Here is a 17,797-nt window from a genome sequence, read left to right on the forward strand (position 1 = left end):
GACGGGTATTATTAAAATGTGTTATTTTCTTAATGGGGTGTTGATTAATATGAAAAAAGGGGGACTACAGCAATTACGTTTTTGTTTTCAATGTCAGACGTTATCCACCAGAGGTCAGTGGTGGATTGTCTCACCTGCTCCTGCTCAGATAGAAACACCAGTGCTGCTCTCTAGTGGCAAAACAGTGAAACTACACATGGGTGTTTTGGTATTTTTGTGAAGTGAGAAATCAGTCAAATCCTGTTTTGGGAACAAACTCCAGAGGGATTTTTTTACTCTGCTTTATCAAGATGAAAACATGTTGAAATGAAGCACAAATAAAGAAAATCACATCTTTTATTTATAGATGACATCGTCTGCGAGTCAAGACATGTTAATAACTGTTTACAGCACAGTGTCTTCATCTTCGTCGTGACCCACTCTCTGTAATCACTTTATTTTTGTCTCGTCATGGTTTCTTTGGCTTTATTCTGTTCTACACATGTAATAAACGCCATCATTTAGTCACTGCTGCACATTTTTGTGGATATTTAACCACAGACCTCTGTGTGACCGTTATGTGTCATATTTCTATTCCTTTTTGTTGTTGTTTTGGTTTGTTTTGCCAATTTTGTCAGTGTATTTTAGGTCATTTTTCTTATGTTATGTTCTTAAAATGTTTGTCTTTATTTTGTTATTATACACAAGGTCATTTAGCGTCACATTTCCTCTAATTTTCAGTCTATTTGAGGTTGTTTTGCATGATATACCTGTAAATAACTGTCTCTTTTTCAATCACGATCTTGTTACATTGAAGGTAGTTTGTTTTTGTTTGTTTGTGATAGTTTAGCTAGATAGATTATGTTGTGCCTTTCTGGTCATTCATTCCTCTTGACTGTCATTTTGCCTCGTTAGCATCATTTTTGGACATTTATTTGACTGTTTCACATGAAATATTGATTTAGCGCTTTAAACCAAACTGTGATCATGTTAATCTATTAATTTGATCAGATTTAAGGTTTTTTTTTTTTATGTTTTGTGAATTTTGTATTTGTTAAACATGTATTTATGAGTATGTTGCGACTCATTTATGTCTCTTTACTGTCATTTGCGTCATTTATTTGACCTTCTAACGCACAAATATTGATCTAGCGCTTTAAAGCAAACTGTTATCGTGTCATTGTGGTAATTTGACACGCTTTTGTTTGCTAGGCTAATTGTTTTTCCCTCCATTTTACTTTTCCTTGTTTTTTGTCTGCTCGCGCTCCCTTTTTCTCCCAGTCCGTGACGTCACGGGGCCGGTGCGCGTGCAGCAGCTGAGCTTGCGCCGCGGCCGGGTAGAGTGGAGGAGGCGGAGGAAGGACAGGGAAACTCCAGCCAAAAGTCTGCCCAGTTTCACGCATTGTTTTACACAAACAGCGGCATTTAAAGAGGTCGACGCCGCCGTCGCTGCCGAACACGACGCCGGAGTGTGTGTCCGAGCCGGGACTCGACTTCGGCCTGCGAAGGAAGTTGACGGTGTATCGGGTGAACTTGTCGCGGGTCGCGGAGCTAATGTTGTTGTTGTGGTTGTAGTGGTGGATGTTAGCGACGAGACAACAGCAGCAGCAGCAGGAGGAGGAGGACTGTTGACCCAGCTCGTTTTACCCGAGACAAACCGGGACAAACGCATAGAAGGAGAGGAGAAGAAGCAGCAGCGACATGGCCGAGGCTCGGTCCGAGGAAGAGGAGGAAAACATGAGGGACACCCGGGAACAAGTGGTCCGGCGGCAGCCCCGCTCCTCCGGAGGTAAAATAAAACACCAAAATTAACTAAAATCATACATTTTTTCACACGGACTCCAGCGGATTTAAATAATAGTTAGTAATAAGTGGTGAAAAATGAAGATGTCATGTGTCAAATTGCACGTTTTTAATGCAAACAAGGGTCTTTCACCGAAACTTAATACTTGTAACTATCGCCCCCTACTGGCAGACTTTTTATTTTGCAAGAAAATGTTTTACGACCTTGAAACTTTACCGTAAAACATAACATCAGAACATCCCAGGAATATTCCTGGGACAGTATATGATTAAGTTTCTGTTTCTGATATTCTAGAACAAGGAAAATTCGTAAATACTGCACTTGAAAGTTACTTGAAAATGATGCTATCTCGTGGTTTATTTTAAGGTGCCACCAGGGGGAGCCTGCATTTTTCCTGTCAGTCCAGGACAATCACACTTGATTATGATCCTGTTTTCCACTAAAAACACTATTATGTTTGTAACGTTGCATCACTGAGTAATGTTTACACAAGTCACATTCAGCAACAGAACAAACTGTTTTTCTTTATTAATCCACCAAAAGCATATTTTTTACATTTACCGCAATAATGCAATGGATTGCTCTTATTTATATTTGGATAATCCACTAACTCAGAGAGGTATTATCCTCCAGGATCCTACTGCTCTGTGGAATTTGTAGCTTCCCCGTCAAATCTAACACTGTGCTGATAAAACTTTTGAACAGGCTGGACTTAAAATACACGTCAAATTTACTTTTCTGTGTGCCAAGTATAAATTTGTCACTTAACCATCAAGTCTGTGTTGTTTATATAGAAATAAATCACCAGTGTGAGTTGGGGTTAGCGTTTACATTTTAACATGCTACAATTTTAAAGGGGGTTTGGTGTAGCATTAAGAAGCCAAATCGAATTGTCAAATTTCAGGTGAAGGTACAACAAGATTGGTCGATTAGTCAGTCAGTTTGATAATAAATAGTTGTTTTGCGGTTTATTTTATTGAGCTCTCTAAACTGACACACGAGGCAGCAGTGGACCAGCAGTTGCTGTGTCCCCGCAAGCTAAAGTAACTGATTTTCTCCATGGACTTTGGTGTGGGAGAGTGAATGGTTTACAAACTTCAGTTTCCTGTCGGAAAACGTCAAACATATTTCTAAGATATTGCAGACTTAGTAGAACAACCATTAGGCAGCACTCTCTCTCTGAACCGCTCTGTGATTAGTCAAAGTCTCAAAAGGAGGAGCGAAAGTCAAGTTTGTAAACCATTCGCTCACTCACACCAAACCCCATCGAGAAAATCAGTGACTTTAGCATCACAGCACACAGGAGTTGTGGATCCACTGCTGCCTTCGTCATTAAGTTCAAAAGTCTTATTTTATGACTTCAGCTTTTGAAAACCTTCATTGAAATTTATGTCATTGACACAAAGTGACCAGCAGCTCCTGTGTCCCCACAAGCTTAAATCGCTGATTTTCTCTATGGGGTTTGGTGTGGGAGAGTGAGTGGTTTACAAACTTCAGTTTCCTGTCGGAAAAGTCTGTCTAACAGTGAGATAAAGACGTGAACATGTTATTACGACATCAATGACTTTAACTGACGTAGATTTTATGAGCTGAGTTTTTAGTTGAGTGGCTAAAATCAGTTTTTATCTTTGTCCCAGCTCCCAATGGTGATTTGATTTATTCAGATACTATGATTTTTGTGCGTTTTATGAACCTAATTCTAGTTTTCGACTAGTTTCAGTGTGTGCAAAAATATGTGTATGAGTGCGTGTGTGGGTGTAACCCTGTGAAACCTGAAGCCATAAATTCATGCATCAACAGGCAAATATGTCATCATTTGGGTCAAAGTTCTCTTTCACACACACACACAGAAACACATCCCGTCTTGGCCGTAATGGTGAAGGCCTGTGCCAAGCCTTAAAGCCATTAGTTAAACGTCAGGGAAACACTGGTTATAATTGTGTGTGTGTGTGTGTGTGTGAACGAGACAAGCGTATAATTTGACAGCAGTCATCGAGGAGACATCCTCACCTTAATCACCGCTTATATCTTTGGAAACGTTACAGCATCCCAGTCTGAAGATGTTTGTCAATGTGTTGACTCAAGTGCTCACTTTAGGTTCACAGAATTATTTAACTATTCATCGTCAGGGCTGAAACAAACGATTTCTATCATAATCGGTTCATCTGTCCAATGAATTGATGAGTTGTTTGGTTCAGGAAATGATGATGTTTTCACGATTTCTTTGTTATATGGAGTAAAAAAAAAAAAACAGGGCTGCAACTATTAAATTGATTAATAATCAATTACAAAATCAACTTATTGAGTGCTTTTTTTAATAGTTTAAATATTTTCGAGTTTCTGTGATTTTTCAGCTTCTTAAATATAGTTTAAAGTAAAAATAGTTTAAATTTTTTCTGGTTTCTCTGCTCCATAAAACAAAGAAATCATTAAAAACTGATGAATTTTGTGTTTGTGTACAAAAACAAGACATTTGAAAACATTTGTGGACAGAATAAGAAGACAGGAAGTAAAACAGAGGTGATATCAGGTGGCGGTTCACCAGAAAGGGAAGTGTCTCAGAGAGTCACCATGGCAACAAGGGCTGAGCCATTGTGTTTTAAATCAATGAATTGTGACTGAAACAAACTGAAGAGCAGCAGAAACAGAGTCAGATTAGATTGAGAATCTTAGATTCTCGTGTTTGTTTACAACATTCCTGCTCTGTGTGTGTGGATTTAACGACTGTTAAGAGTCTAAGATGAATTTTTCTGGTGTCTGAGATTCATTAGTTCCTCCACAGTCTGCTTATGTTTATGAAAGGCAGCTGCATCATTCAAAATGTCGCAAGATTTTCCACAGCAAGCATTGAGCACATGAAACCCATCCCGGCAGTTTTCAGAATAAAATGGCCACTTTTTGTTTATCCAAACAAAACCTTGAGATTTTTCAAAATAAGTGTCTCGGTTTCTGTTGGTCCACATGAACAAGCTAACTGTGGTTTTCAAAATAAATGTCTTGGGTTCTGTTTCTCCACACTAATAAGCAACCCATAGCTTTCAAAATAAATGTCTATGTTTCTGTTGGTCCACACCAACAAGAAACCTATGGTTTTCAAAATGTATGTGTCGGGTTCTGTTAGTCAACACAAACAAGCAACCCATGTTTTTCAAAACAATAGTCTTTGGGTCTGTTCAGTCACAGTAAAAATATTTTCTCAATAAAAGTCTCAGTTTCTGGTCCGCAGTGAAACAAAATAAACATTGGGATTTCTACTCTCAAACACAACCACACTGTTTTCAAAATAAAAGTCTTGGTGTCTGTTTGTCCACACTTAAACACAACTCCATGTATTCATTGGCATGACGTCATGAGCAGGAAGTAGTGCCTCCTGGCTGAGTCCTGGCTCCACAGGCGGTGACAGCTGTTAGACGTTGTCGTGGGAAGCTTTAGTTTTCCTGTCCATGTTTGACCTCTGACCTCTGAACCACAGACGACGAGCAGCAGCGAGTTTTTGCTGAGTCGTGCGTCGGCGTGTTTGAACGCAGCTCTGTCGTCCTGCTGCAGCTCAAACATCTGGAAGTGATCAAACTGCTGATGACTCCAGCAGAAACACCACAGCAGCCAATCACAGCCCGGCTCTGTGTGAGCTCTCCACCAATCAGGAAGCAGGTGGGCGGGGCTTTGTGACGTCCAGAGAAGGGGAAAAGGGAGAAGAAGAGGAAAGAAAAGAGGTTTTCATTTCATCTGGAGAAAGGAGGAAAAGAAGTGTTGGCAGATTAAGTTTCCAAAACTTTTAGTTTTTGCGAAACTCTTCAGGAAGTCGAGCCGACGCGGTTTATCAGTGCGAGGTGTGAAAGGGAGAAAGAAAAGGAAACAAGTCCTGTGAGTCCTCACACACAGTCCTGTCGTCCAGGTTTTTTTTTTGATCTTCACAAAAGTGTGGACTGAGATCTTCTGCTTTCTGTGTTTTAATCCCATTTAGCCTCTATAGGTGGCGCTGTTGTCTGTGTCAGTGGATCAGAAGTGTTAATCGTGATTTCTCTCCGCAGGTCGTCCCGGCAGACGTAAACCAGAGCATCGTCTCAGGTGAGACACTTTTTTTATTTCTTTTGCTGCTGCTGCATCCACACTAACACGCCTGAAAACACACGTCACATGACCAGGTCCACCCAGTGTAAACAGGAAGCAGTCGGTTGCTTAGTAACAGATAATCCTCTTAATGAAGAACAGTAAAGAACAAAACTCAAAACTTCAAAATTAAAGTATTAATTTCTTTTTATCCACACTAATACACAACAATATAGTTTTCAAAATAAATGTCTGTTTTCTGTTTTTCCATGTTAAAATGCAACCCACAATTTTCAAAATAAATGTCTCAGTTTTCTGTTGGTCCACACTAAAACATAACCACGCAGTTTTCAAAATTAAAGTCTTAGTTTTCTGTTGGTCCACACTAAAACGTACCCCCATAGCAACATTGGTGTGTTTTTAGAACTGAAGCTTGTCAGAGAGTGGGTTCAGTCTTTGTCTTTGAGTACGATGAATAATTTGTAGCAGGAGTTGAATGTTTGATGTGACCCACATGTAACCATATGGTTTTTGTAGACTCTCTGATCTGGACTGTTTTTATTTAAAAAAGTTATATAAAAAAATCTTTCCTCTGTGTCCTCTCAGCCTTTTCACCTCCTCAGGTCTCAGAGTCTGACACACTCCTGAAAGTATTTGGGCTGCCGGCTGGTTGGCATGGCAACCAGCCTAAGAAGTCAAAGGGTTTAAAGACTGTGTGTGTGTGTTTTATTGGGAAAGGGGAGTCTCAGTTTGGTGAGGAGTTTTCTGCATTTTAGCAGAAAACAGGGAAACTGAAGTATGTAAACCACTCACTCTCCCACACCAAACCCAATAGAGAAAATCAGTGATTTTAACATCACACCACACAGGAGTTGTTGATCCACTGCTGCGTCCATCAATAAGTTCAAATGTCTTATTTTATGAGTTTGGTGTTTGAAATCCTTCATTCAGATTTATTTTAGTGACACAAAGTGACCACACGAGGCAGCAGCAGAGCAGCAGCTCCTGTGTCCCTGTGAGCTAAAATCACTGATTTTCTCTATGGGGTTTGGTGTGGGGGAGTGAGTGGTTTACAAACTTCAGTTTCCTGTTGGAAAAGTCTGTCTAACAGGGAGATAAAGATGTGAACATACTCTTAAGGCATCGTAGACTTTAACTGATGCAGATTTTGTTGGCTGACTCCCTATGTACAGTAGCTTAAAAACTTTCTTTTTTTGTGGTTTTAAGGAAATGCAAAACACTGACATTTTATGGACCAAAACAACAAATCACTCATTTAAGACGGTAAAAGTCAGATTAAGTGAAACAAACTGCTGCTTCTGGAGTTGGTGCCACATCAGTCGCGGCACGCCTGAAAAAATGCCGTCATGTGATTAAACAAGATGCTGGAAACTTTTTTTTCTTTCTTTTCTTTGATGACTCAGCAACTTTATAAAAATGACCAAGGAGATTTAACTGTGAAGTCACCAGTGCAGTACAAATGTGTTTTAATGTTATTATCACTGTTTTTTTACAGTGAGAGGACAGAAAATGAAATGAGGGAGTGTTGTTTTTCCATCAGTGTGAGTTTGGAGGGTTGAGTCATGGTGTGTGTGTGTCTGCTTGTGTGTGTGTGTGTGTGTGTTAGCGAAAGAGGAAAAAATTCCTGACTCAGTTTTGGTCTTTTTTTTGCTCCAGGACGATGAGAAAAAGTTCCACATCGTCCAAAACTGTAGCTTTATTCGTCGTCTCTTAAACTGAAAACAAAGTGAAAAAGACATCGTAAATGTAGCTGAGTGGACAGTGACGGACAAACGGACGGACGAGCGAGCTGTGTTTATCACTGAGAGAGAGAGAGGGATGTACGAGGTTAAATAAAGTGACTCATGGTTTCCTCTTCTCTTCTTTTTTCCTCAGTCAAGGTCCACTGTCGTCCATCAGAGCGGTCATCAAGAGAAGTGAGTCTCGTCGTCTTTTAATCTTTCATTCTGGACATAAAATAAACCTGTGTTTGTGGGAGGTCGAAGGTCGACCTTTGAAAATATAAAAAAAAAACGCTTTTTTACCAACTATTTACATAATCAATCAATCGAGTGTTTTGTGTAAGTCCTTACATGACATTGACATTGTCATATTTTAGTGGTTATTTGCTCGTATTTATTATTTATTTGTGTGCTTTTCTTTAATTCGACACCGTCGCTGTATTTACGTTTTCAATTATTTATTTATTTATGGACTTATTTCATTATATTTCTATAACATTACAAAACAGCAAGGACAGCACCATGGGAATATGATTTTAGTGCACGAATAGCAGTTTTCAAAGAGTTACATATGTGTATATTTATGTATGTGTGTGTGTGTGCCACATCACATGCACACTAAACATATTTAAACATACAATATTCCTATAATTAAAGACTTTTTCCTTCTCTACTTTAGTTCATTTATATTTTCTCGACTTCAGAGTTCAAATAAAATCCTGAATTGGACGAATTCTCCCACTTAAACCTGTTGACATAAATTGACCATAAGACACTTTTAAATGGAAGAGACTGCATCCATCTGTCTGTCTGACGTTTGTCTGTGTCTGTGTGTCAGCGTCCACCAGGCCCACATCCGTCTCAGAGACGTCCAGAGAAAGAGACCGAGAGCGGGACAGAGACAGGAGGTGAGAGACGCTGCTTAGTCTGTTTTATAATTAAAAACAAATTTTATTATTTAAAAAACAAACTTAAATGTTCAAATTATACAAAAATATTTAATCTTTTTCCCATGTTAACAGTAAACAAACTTGTCAGAATCAAGTCTAAACTCTTTATAAAGTACATGTACATTTGTTTTTGCTTCTTTTCCTTGTGATGTAATATTATTATTATTATTATTATGATTATTACTATTGTTGTTATAATTATTATGACAATGTGTTTTATTGTGAATCTGTATATGTGCGTTTTTTCATGACTTCCTGTTGTCGCCACCCGTTGCCAGGCGACCAGAGATCACCATCCTGTCTGCAGAGCCTCTGACCTCCGTGTCCTGGTTCCCTGGAGCCTCTGGAGGATTCCCGCCTCCCCCTCCTCCCGCCGCACAGATCTGGGGATCCACCATCCCTCCGGCCATACAGGTGATCAGCTGACATGTGACGACCGTTCCACAACGTTGGTGCAAATGCTCTTCTCATACACAGACGGATGGAATAGAAAACTGCTTCAGTTTAAGTCTACGATATCTTAAGAACACGTTCACGTCTTTATCTCACTGTGAGACAAACTTTTCCAACGGGAAACTGACATAGACATCTCTGAAACATAGAGAAAATCACTGATTTCCAGCAGCTCCTGTGTCCCTGCAAGCTAAAATCACTGATTTTCTCTATGGGGTTTGGTGTGGGAGAGTAAGTGGTTTACAAACTTTAGTTTCCTGTTGGAAAAGTCTGTCTAATAGTGAGATAAAGACGTGAACATGTTCTGTAGATATGTTAGACTTTTATATCTTATATCTTAGATTTTATTAGCGATTATTTAGTTTAGTGGCTGAAAATCCCCTTTTGTTGTCTGTATCGTGTGTTAATGATGGTTTCGCTTTTTCTCAGCCTCCTCCTTCCTATGAGGAGGTAATCAGAGAGAAGACACAGGAGCAGGTTCTCCTGCCCCCGTTGCTGCCGCCGCCCTCTTTGTCCTTCTCCTCCTCCTCTTCCTCCTCTTGCTCCTCCTCTTCCTTGTCACGCCCCACGTCCACTATAACCATTGCCACACAGACGGACACGGGCTCCACTCCAGCCCCCGGAGACGACGGTGTGCAGCGTAAGTGCCGCTCGGCGTTTGTCACGTTCATGTTTTATGTTTACTTGTAAATAATTGTTGTTATTGTTGTTGTTGTAGCGAGGCGACCGGTGAGACCGCCGCGACCGTCTTTCCCCTCCCCGCCCACATCGTCTCACGCTGATGACATCACCACCAGCCTATCAGCACTCACCTCTGTCAGCGGTGACGCAGACCTGTTCTCACGTTTGACTCCGTCCACCTGCTCTCACACCGAGCGCTCACTAGCTCCTCCCACCGCCGCCGGCTTGGAGCGCCCTAGACCACGCCCTCGCTCTAAGCTCAACCTCCAGCCAGTCAGCGGTAGCGAAGTCCAAGTCCAGACTCTGGTGAAATTGCGTGATGACGGTTTGGCCACGTTAGCAGCCCGCGCCGTAGCCGACCCCGCCACCAGAGGAGGAGTCAGTCAGGGGAAGTACCTGCAGGAGCTGCTTGAGGCCTTCAGCTCCGACGACTGGGGCTTCCCCGAACGCCACAGCGGCAGCAGTGGCCAGTCAGAGAGCGAGGAAGACGAGGAGGAAGACGGCGAGGACATGGCGGCTCTGAAAGCGAGGATACAAGCCTTCGAGCAGCAGGTGGCCGATGAAAGCTGTGGCAACGCTGACGGCAAAGACGCCGTGTCAAAGAGACCCGAACCCCGGCCACGCCCTCGTCTCCAGGGACAACAGGCCAAATCGGCCCCGCCCACTGTCGCACCAAAGCCCAAGAACTTCCCACAAGCTCCGAAACCGTCCAGCAAGGTATTCTGGGAAGACTCAGGGTCAGCAGAGGCCGAACCACAGCTGGTCAGGACTGTCGAAAAACCCACACTCGCACCGAAACCGCAGTCCCCCACCGAAACGCTCCTGCCGTCTGTCTCCGCCCCTGTCCCCGCCCCCAGGCCCCCTCCACCCAAACTCACCCACTCTCTCAGTGAAGCGTCTTCCTCCTCCTCATCCACTACAAACCCCAGACTTCCTCCCAGACCCGCGGTCGCCCCCAGAGGAAACCTGGATAAAAGCTCCCCGACCCTTCCCCCACGACCCTCAGTGGAGGTCAGCAGCAGAGCGAAGGCGGGGCCTCCGGCTGAGACGCAGGAAACTGCCAATCAAACTGGTCAGTGTCTTCCTGTTTATGATCAATTGATTAATATTTGTCTTTTAAGCACCTTCATTTTCACCATTTGTTCATTTTGTTTTATCAGTAAATCAAAACAACAGGAAACCACTCACTCTCCCACACCAAACCCCATAGAGAAAATCAGTGAATTCAGCTTTTGAAATCCTGCAATCCAATTCACTTCAGTGACACAAAGTGACCACAAGAGGCAGCAGTAGACAACCGCTCCTGTGTCCCTGTGAGCTAAAATCGCTGATTTTCTCTCGGGGGGTTTGGTGTGGGAGAGTGAGTGGTTTACAAACCTCAGTTCCCTGTTCTAAAAATCTGTCTAACAGTGAGATAAAGGCGTGAACGTGTTCTTAAGACGTCATAGACTTAAGCTGACATAGATTTTGTTGGGTAAGTCCGTCGTGTATCAACAAAGCATGCTGGGAAACATTCGACGACTTTTCATTTCTTCTGACAGTGAGAGAAGGAAGTGTACGTCTCAGTGTCGCGACCAAACCGGCTGCTGTGACCTCACCACGCAGAGCCAGTGGTGAGTGTGTGTCTGTCTGTCTGTCTGTCTGTCTGTGTGTGTGTGTGTGTGTGAGGACTAAGCTGGATGTAGCTGTCGTACAAGGGAGTGTTTGAAAGCTTAGAGATGCAAATCTCCCTTGTGAAGTGGCTGAAATATGCAAACATTTGAAGCGTGTGTGCGTGCGTGCTTGTGCGCGCGTGCAACCCCGGCATTGTGAAAAACAAGTGCTGTGATTGTGTGCAAAGAAAATGAGCCCCACTGTGTGTGTGTGTGTGTGTATACAAGTGCTGTTTCCCATGATGCAACATGATTCAAATAGCAGCTTATTAAAGCTGCCATTAGGAGATTTTATTTTACATGTCCGTCTATTTATCACTAAAAATGTTGCTTTTCATTTAATCTGAATTGACTGAAATCGGCTCCGCCTCCGGCTGCAGCTCCGACTCTGGCTCCCAAACCCACTGGAGCTGCTTCCCAAATGTCTCCAGATCCAAACCCACTTCCGGCCAAACCTGCAGGACCCGTGACCCCGAAACCTGCTGCTCCAGCTCCAGCCAAACCTCCAGCTCCAGCTCAGAGGAAGAACCCGGTGATATCAGTTAAAGCAGAGAGTTCCAGTGCTGACCCTCCTCTTCCTCCACGGTAAGACTTCACTGATGAGATAAACCGCCGTCAGCTGTGAGCTGAAGTGGAGCGATGTTCAGACGAGTCTGACACTTTAATAAGCTTCAGATTTGAAAATAAGGTTTAAGCAAGTTAAACCAGTCTTTTCTTCAGTGCCTTCTTTGGCAGATAAAATAATTTCAAGGGCTAATGAAAAATAATGAAAAAATAAAAACCTTTAACCTTAAAAACACTTCACAGTTCAAATTACCTGTTGACTCGCTGTTGAAAATGCTGACTCATGTTCCGCCATCTTCTTCAGGCCGTCAAGTGTTAAGCTCCTCCCCCTTCGCCCTCCACCGATCAAATCCATTCCAGAGCGACCTCCACCTCCAGCCGTCACCTCGACCTCCACCTCAGCTCCACCGCCTTCCGTGGCTAGCCCCGCCCCCGGAGTGTTACCAACCAGTCAGTGTTCACCCTCGCAGACTCCTCCTCATCCCACGTGTGTAACAGCCAATCAGCAACAAAGAGTCCCAAAGAAAGGACCACCTCTGCCCCCGAGACCAAAACCTGGACATCCACTTTACAGCAGCTACACGGTAAACACACACACACACACACACACACACAGATCAGACATTTGAGGTCTGACTTTGTGTCGTTTCTAAATTTGCCACAGAAACAGGAAGTCCTGATCGTCCTGGACGACCCCAGTCCTGCGCCTCCAGAGGATCAAACCCCCGCCTCCCCTGTCACCAGCTTGTCTCAGTGTCTCCTGGCCATGGACACACAGCCAGAGCCAGGTGTCCACCAGGACAGCGAGGGTAAACCCAGCCTGGACCTGAACCTCGACCTATCACAGTCTCAGGTACTGAGACGCTTCATAAACCTTAGAAAATCTAACTGACTTTAGATTTTCGTTAAAATCAGCATTTTTCTCTCGTGCCCCTGCTGGCAGCCATGTTTTTCCTTTGCCTTTTATTTATTTTTTTCCCCCTCTTACAGTCCATCCTGCCTGTGCAGCCTCCTGAGCAGAAAGAACAACCAGATGCTGCTCCTGTCAGGTCTGACACGCACACACACACGCAAGCACACATACACACACTCACACTAAATAAACAACAGCCTCCTCTAACGACGCCCGTGTTCCGTGTTTCTGTCGCAGTGGCCCGCGCTGCGTTGCCCTCTTCGACTACGAGGGGGAGGAGGATGACGAGCTCACCTTCTCCCAGGGCGACGTCATCGCTCTCCTCGAGCTCATGGGGCAGGAGTGGGGGCGGGGCCAGATCCACGGGCGAGTAGGGATATTCCCGCTTAACTTCACTGAGGTCACGGAGCCGCCGCCACCTCAGTCGGTGACGTCGCCCGAGGAAACGACAAAAACGGCGCTGGATACGACGGTGACAGAAACTACTTCTGGTGAGTTAAAGATTTCTACTGTTTGTTTACTCAAGTTTATTGATTTATAGTATTAAGTGTCTTATGTAAGTATGATGAGATCATATCTACACTAACATCTGTAACTAACTAAACAGTGTGGTTTGTTTTTGAACTGGTTTCTGCTTGTTTTAGGAACAAACTTTCCTCTTTACCTTTTGTTCCTGTTACAGGTTCATTTTCACCAAACGTAACATGTAAAATTGCACAAATTTACACAGTTAGCAGCTACTTGCATTGCATTCACTGTGAACTTTTTTGTTTTTGTCGTCTTAAAAACAGCACCGAAGACGCCACAGGACTTGCAGGTGAGTGAGCGCCACATTCTTATCTCCCACCACCAGAGGGCAGGCTCTACTGCAGTGAAGAATAAAATGCACGTTTTGTTTTTTTGTAAAACGCCTAAATACATTTATTTTCTTAATACACACTACTTACTTTCAACCTGTCTTTTTTGACTACTTTCTGTGTAAACCTTTTTTTCAAAACACTTAAATAATTAAATTGTGTTTCTTCAAGAATTTCATGTTGTTTTTCTTTTGTTAATGTTATTTTTTGTTTTTGTCAAGTGCTAATAGGAAGTAGTCTGGTTTCAGTGACGGTCACATGACCTCATCTGACTTTTAATCACATGTAGTTGTTGATTTTGTGTGTGTGTGTGTGTGTGTGTGTGTGTGTGTGTGTGTGTGTGTAGACAGAGGAGTGGGAGGTGGCTCTGTTTGACTTCCCCGGTCAGGCGGCGGACGACCTGTCCTTCCACAAGGGAGCGCTGATCTTGGTGACGGAGCACGTTGACGCAGAGTGGAGGAGAGGAAGACTGGAGGGGAGGGAGGGGCTTTACCCGGCCGCCTTCACACAACCCTGCCAGGGTAACACACACACACACACACACACACAGGGAGATTACATTTGATGATTAATTGGCAGATTAAACCACAACTTCCTCTTCCTCTTCCGCAGCTCGGCCAATCACAGAGCAGCAGCAGACGGTGGGGGTGGCGGCTAAAGGAGCGGCGAAGGCGCTGTTTGACTTTGTGGCGGAGAGCGAGGACGAGATCATGCTGAAGGTGAGCGAGATTCACGAGGACGTCGGTGGTCACGTGATCAGGCGACATGTTTTTAAACACCCACCGTCTCTCGTCCTGCAGGTGGGTGACATCATCACTGAGGTGGAGGCTGTGAATGAGCAGTGGATTGTGGGAGTTGTGGGAGGGAGACGTGGGATCGTCCCCAAAAACTACGTTTCTCTTCTCTGACAAGAAAATAACAAATATCGGGAACAACGAACGGCCGTGTAAAAGTATTTTAAACGTAGCAAAAGCAGCTTGGATTGTTTGCTTTTGTTTTTTTTCTTTTACCTGACTTCAGAAACAAAAAAAAAATCTGATGGGATTAACAAAACGCTCAGTGTCGGACGTTGCGATCTTTTCCTTCGTGGAAGTGGATTTCAACGCGAAACCATGAAGATCTCGAACTCTTTTCTCCACAAACTTGTTATGACGGGATTTAATGTAAAGACGGTCGAGCGGGACATTTCAGTGGGACATCTAAGTAAGACATTTCAACAGATAGTCCTTTCAAGATGTTTCAGTGGAACATCTGAGGGGGACGTCTGAGCAGAACGTGTCTATAGGACATCTAAGTGGAACATTTCAATTGATCGTCTGAGTGGGACGTTTGAGTGGGAATACGAAACGGAACATTTGAGCAGGATTTCTCAATGGGACGTTTCTGTAGGACATGTGAGACGGAACAGTTGGACGCCTGAGCGGGACATTTCTGTGGAATATTTGATCGGGATGTTCAACGGGACATTTCGGTGGATGTCGCAGTGGGGACTCTTCTGTTTGTCTACATTGGACACAGGAGTTGGAGTTCTCAGTGGGACGCGTGAGCGGCTTTTACTCTGCGACTTCAGCTCTTCGTAGCTCGCTGCGTCGAAACAGAAGCTGCTGAGCTCAGCAGATTCACAGTCGACGTAATGTACCTTTAATTCTCCGGAGTCACAGTTTGAATCATCACTAAAAAAGTGTTTTGGGTTTATTTTTCATTTCACGGAAAGTCGTAAACCTTGCAATTTCCTTTCACGGTGGTGCGCGTTTTTCGAAATGTGGGGCATTTTAATCCCTATTTATTTAGTTTTTTTTTCCCAGATTAAAACTGATACCAAGGTGCTAATGCTAAGCTAACGTTAACTTACATAAAGTTCATTGCTAACTTTCAGTCCCGCCCCGATACGGGAACTGCCCAAATTCTCGATATAATATCGGGACATCGGCTCTTTTGTTTTTTTCAACTCTGCAGCGCGCAATTTTATTTTTATTTTGTTAAAGAACTTGAGCAACTGAACGCTAATAATGTGACTTTCGCATCAAGCAGAAATGACGTCGACTTTTAACCTAATTTCATCGCAGGAAAAGCAATGAAAAAAGAGTGTGAAAAAAGCACCCGAAAATCGTAAATAAACACATTAGCAATAGGTTTTTGTTACAATTTGCATAAATTTATGACTGATACAAAGTGAGCCACAGACTGATGACGGATTTATTGCAAACTTTAAAATTAAAGTAATCTAAATCCGATTTATTGCTATTTATTTGCGACGTTTCTCTCTCCTGCTTCGCGTTCACAAACGCTTCATCTTCTCCATTTTCACTTTGACTGAAGATAAAACACTAAGGTGGTCGGTGTTCTCTTATACTCGCCCTTATTCCGTTATTTATTCTCGTTTGTATTTTTGAAAATTTCAGTCACTTTTTCGCTAACGTGTCGGAGGCGTCTCTGGAACTGTGTGTGTTTTTCACGTGTAATCAAACATTCCCAAGTTTTAATCCAAATAAAATTTTCATCATTTCATATTAAACCAGTTTTTTCATAATTTTTAAAAAACAGAATACGCAAATGTGGACGAAGTGAGTCCTTGTGAGTGCCCCCTCGTGTTGTATTAGAAAAACATCGTAAGAGGAAAGTGTCTGAAAGTTATTAAATGGTGATGTTTTTGCTGTGGGAGGAGCTAATGGAAGTTTGTTTTTTGAATTTTTATGTTATATATTATAGTTTAAGTTGTTAAGAGTTCGTAATTATTACGGATATCTTCAGAAGGTTTTCCTTACTGCCTTATTTTTTCCCCCGCATGTTTATATATTTTTATATACATGCTATCTGCTATCAACATCTTCTCGCAACTTCAGGAAAATTTTGTCAGAATTTAAAAAAAAAAATCATTGCACAAAACTTATTTTACATTTGTTGGAAATATAAACGTATCTCGGGCTAGCCATTGTTGCTAATGATGCTCTACAGGGGGCTTTGTGCACAGAAATAGTGTAGCAACAATTTTTCAAGATTAAAAATTAAAGAATACCATGTGTACGACTTGGTTTACTGGGAAAGGTAAATGTAGCAGAGTCTGTACGAATGGCAGCCATCTTGGAACCCGTAACGCATTGCTATATTAGCAAAAAAAAACACTTTGTTGTTAAGTGGGCTGAATGTAGCCGCTAGTACTAACTTTACTGTTATAAAATGGCTATAAATTACTTTTAAATTGTTTTGGAAACCTTTGTTGTGTTTTAAAAGAACAAATACGCAACAACAACAGCGACACCGCAGGGTCACATGATGCCACTGCATCCATTTTATTTTCAGTCTTTTCATGATACAAACAATCGTTTGTTTTGTTTTTTTGTCCCCAACAAACATACATGTTTCAAATCGACACACTTCACGTTACACGTCAGCGTTGCCGTGGGCAACAACATGTCCTCAAAACACTGTTGTCTCCGTCCACGCTGAGCCGTGTTTTCCTAGTTTTCCTAAAATCATCCCACAGAGAGAAAAAAACAACCAAAAATAAAAAGCATGCCAGGATTCATTCAATAAAGATTGTTTTGTTTTTTTGTTGTTCTTTTTAGCTGCCAGGGTCAAAGGTCAGTGTTCGTCGTTAAAGAAAACAGATTGTCTTTAATGTTAAATTATTTCAATTAAAGAGATTCCATTTTAGGAAAACCAGTCGTGTTTAAAGTCTTAACTCAACTACTGCACTTTATAGGAATCAGTTTCTGTCTAAATCAGGGGCCTCAAACTAAAATGACCTTGGGGACCAGTGAGCATCTCGTTTGGCCAGTAGAGCCAGGGCCATTTCTGTCGAGATTTTCAAAATAAAAGTGTTTGTGCTGATATGGAATGACACATTGTTCAAAATATAAATCGCCGCATAAAATTGAATGGCGGGCTACATGTGGCCCGTGGGCCACAAGTTTGAGACCTCTGGTCTAAAATGAGGCATGATGTGAAATGGTCTCACACACACACACACACACACACACTCTCACACTCAAAGAGCCGAACCACTGCAGCCACCCCGGGTCGATAACTTTGAGTCTTTAGTTGGAAAATAGAAACATCGCATCTGAGGCGGAGTCAGACAGGAAAGTTCTTCAACCTGAAGAAACTTTTCTGTTAATTTGTTTTTTTCTTGACATTGAATGCACCTTGTGT

At 42.6% G+C, this 17,797-nt stretch overlaps 1 protein-coding gene across 1 annotated transcript; it reads left to right on the forward strand.

The window, feature by feature from the left end:
• Positions 1 to 1,059: 1,059 nt before the first annotated feature.
• Positions 1,060 to 16,314, forward strand: LOC122771181 (SH3 domain-containing protein 19-like). Its single transcript, XM_044028581.1, has 17 exons — positions 1,060 to 1,768; positions 5,815 to 5,851; positions 7,730 to 7,770; positions 8,414 to 8,483; positions 8,804 to 8,939; positions 9,408 to 9,618; positions 9,697 to 10,731; positions 11,201 to 11,272; positions 11,692 to 11,896; positions 12,180 to 12,459; positions 12,540 to 12,728; positions 12,866 to 12,924; positions 13,026 to 13,279; positions 13,580 to 13,605; positions 13,992 to 14,166; positions 14,258 to 14,364; positions 14,446 to 16,314. The coding sequence occupies exons 1-17, from the start codon at positions 1,681 to 1,683 to the stop codon at positions 14,551 to 14,553; spliced, it is 3,093 nt and encodes a 1,030-aa protein (XP_043884516.1). The 5' UTR covers positions 1,060 to 1,680; the 3' UTR covers positions 14,554 to 16,314.
• The last annotated feature ends 1,483 nt before the right edge of the window (positions 16,315 to 17,797 follow it).

This window comes from Solea senegalensis, linkage group LG6 (assembly GCF_019176455.1).
Source record: "Solea senegalensis isolate Sse05_10M linkage group LG6, IFAPA_SoseM_1, whole genome shotgun sequence".
NCBI lineage: Eukaryota > Metazoa > Chordata > Actinopteri > Pleuronectiformes > Soleidae > Solea > Solea senegalensis.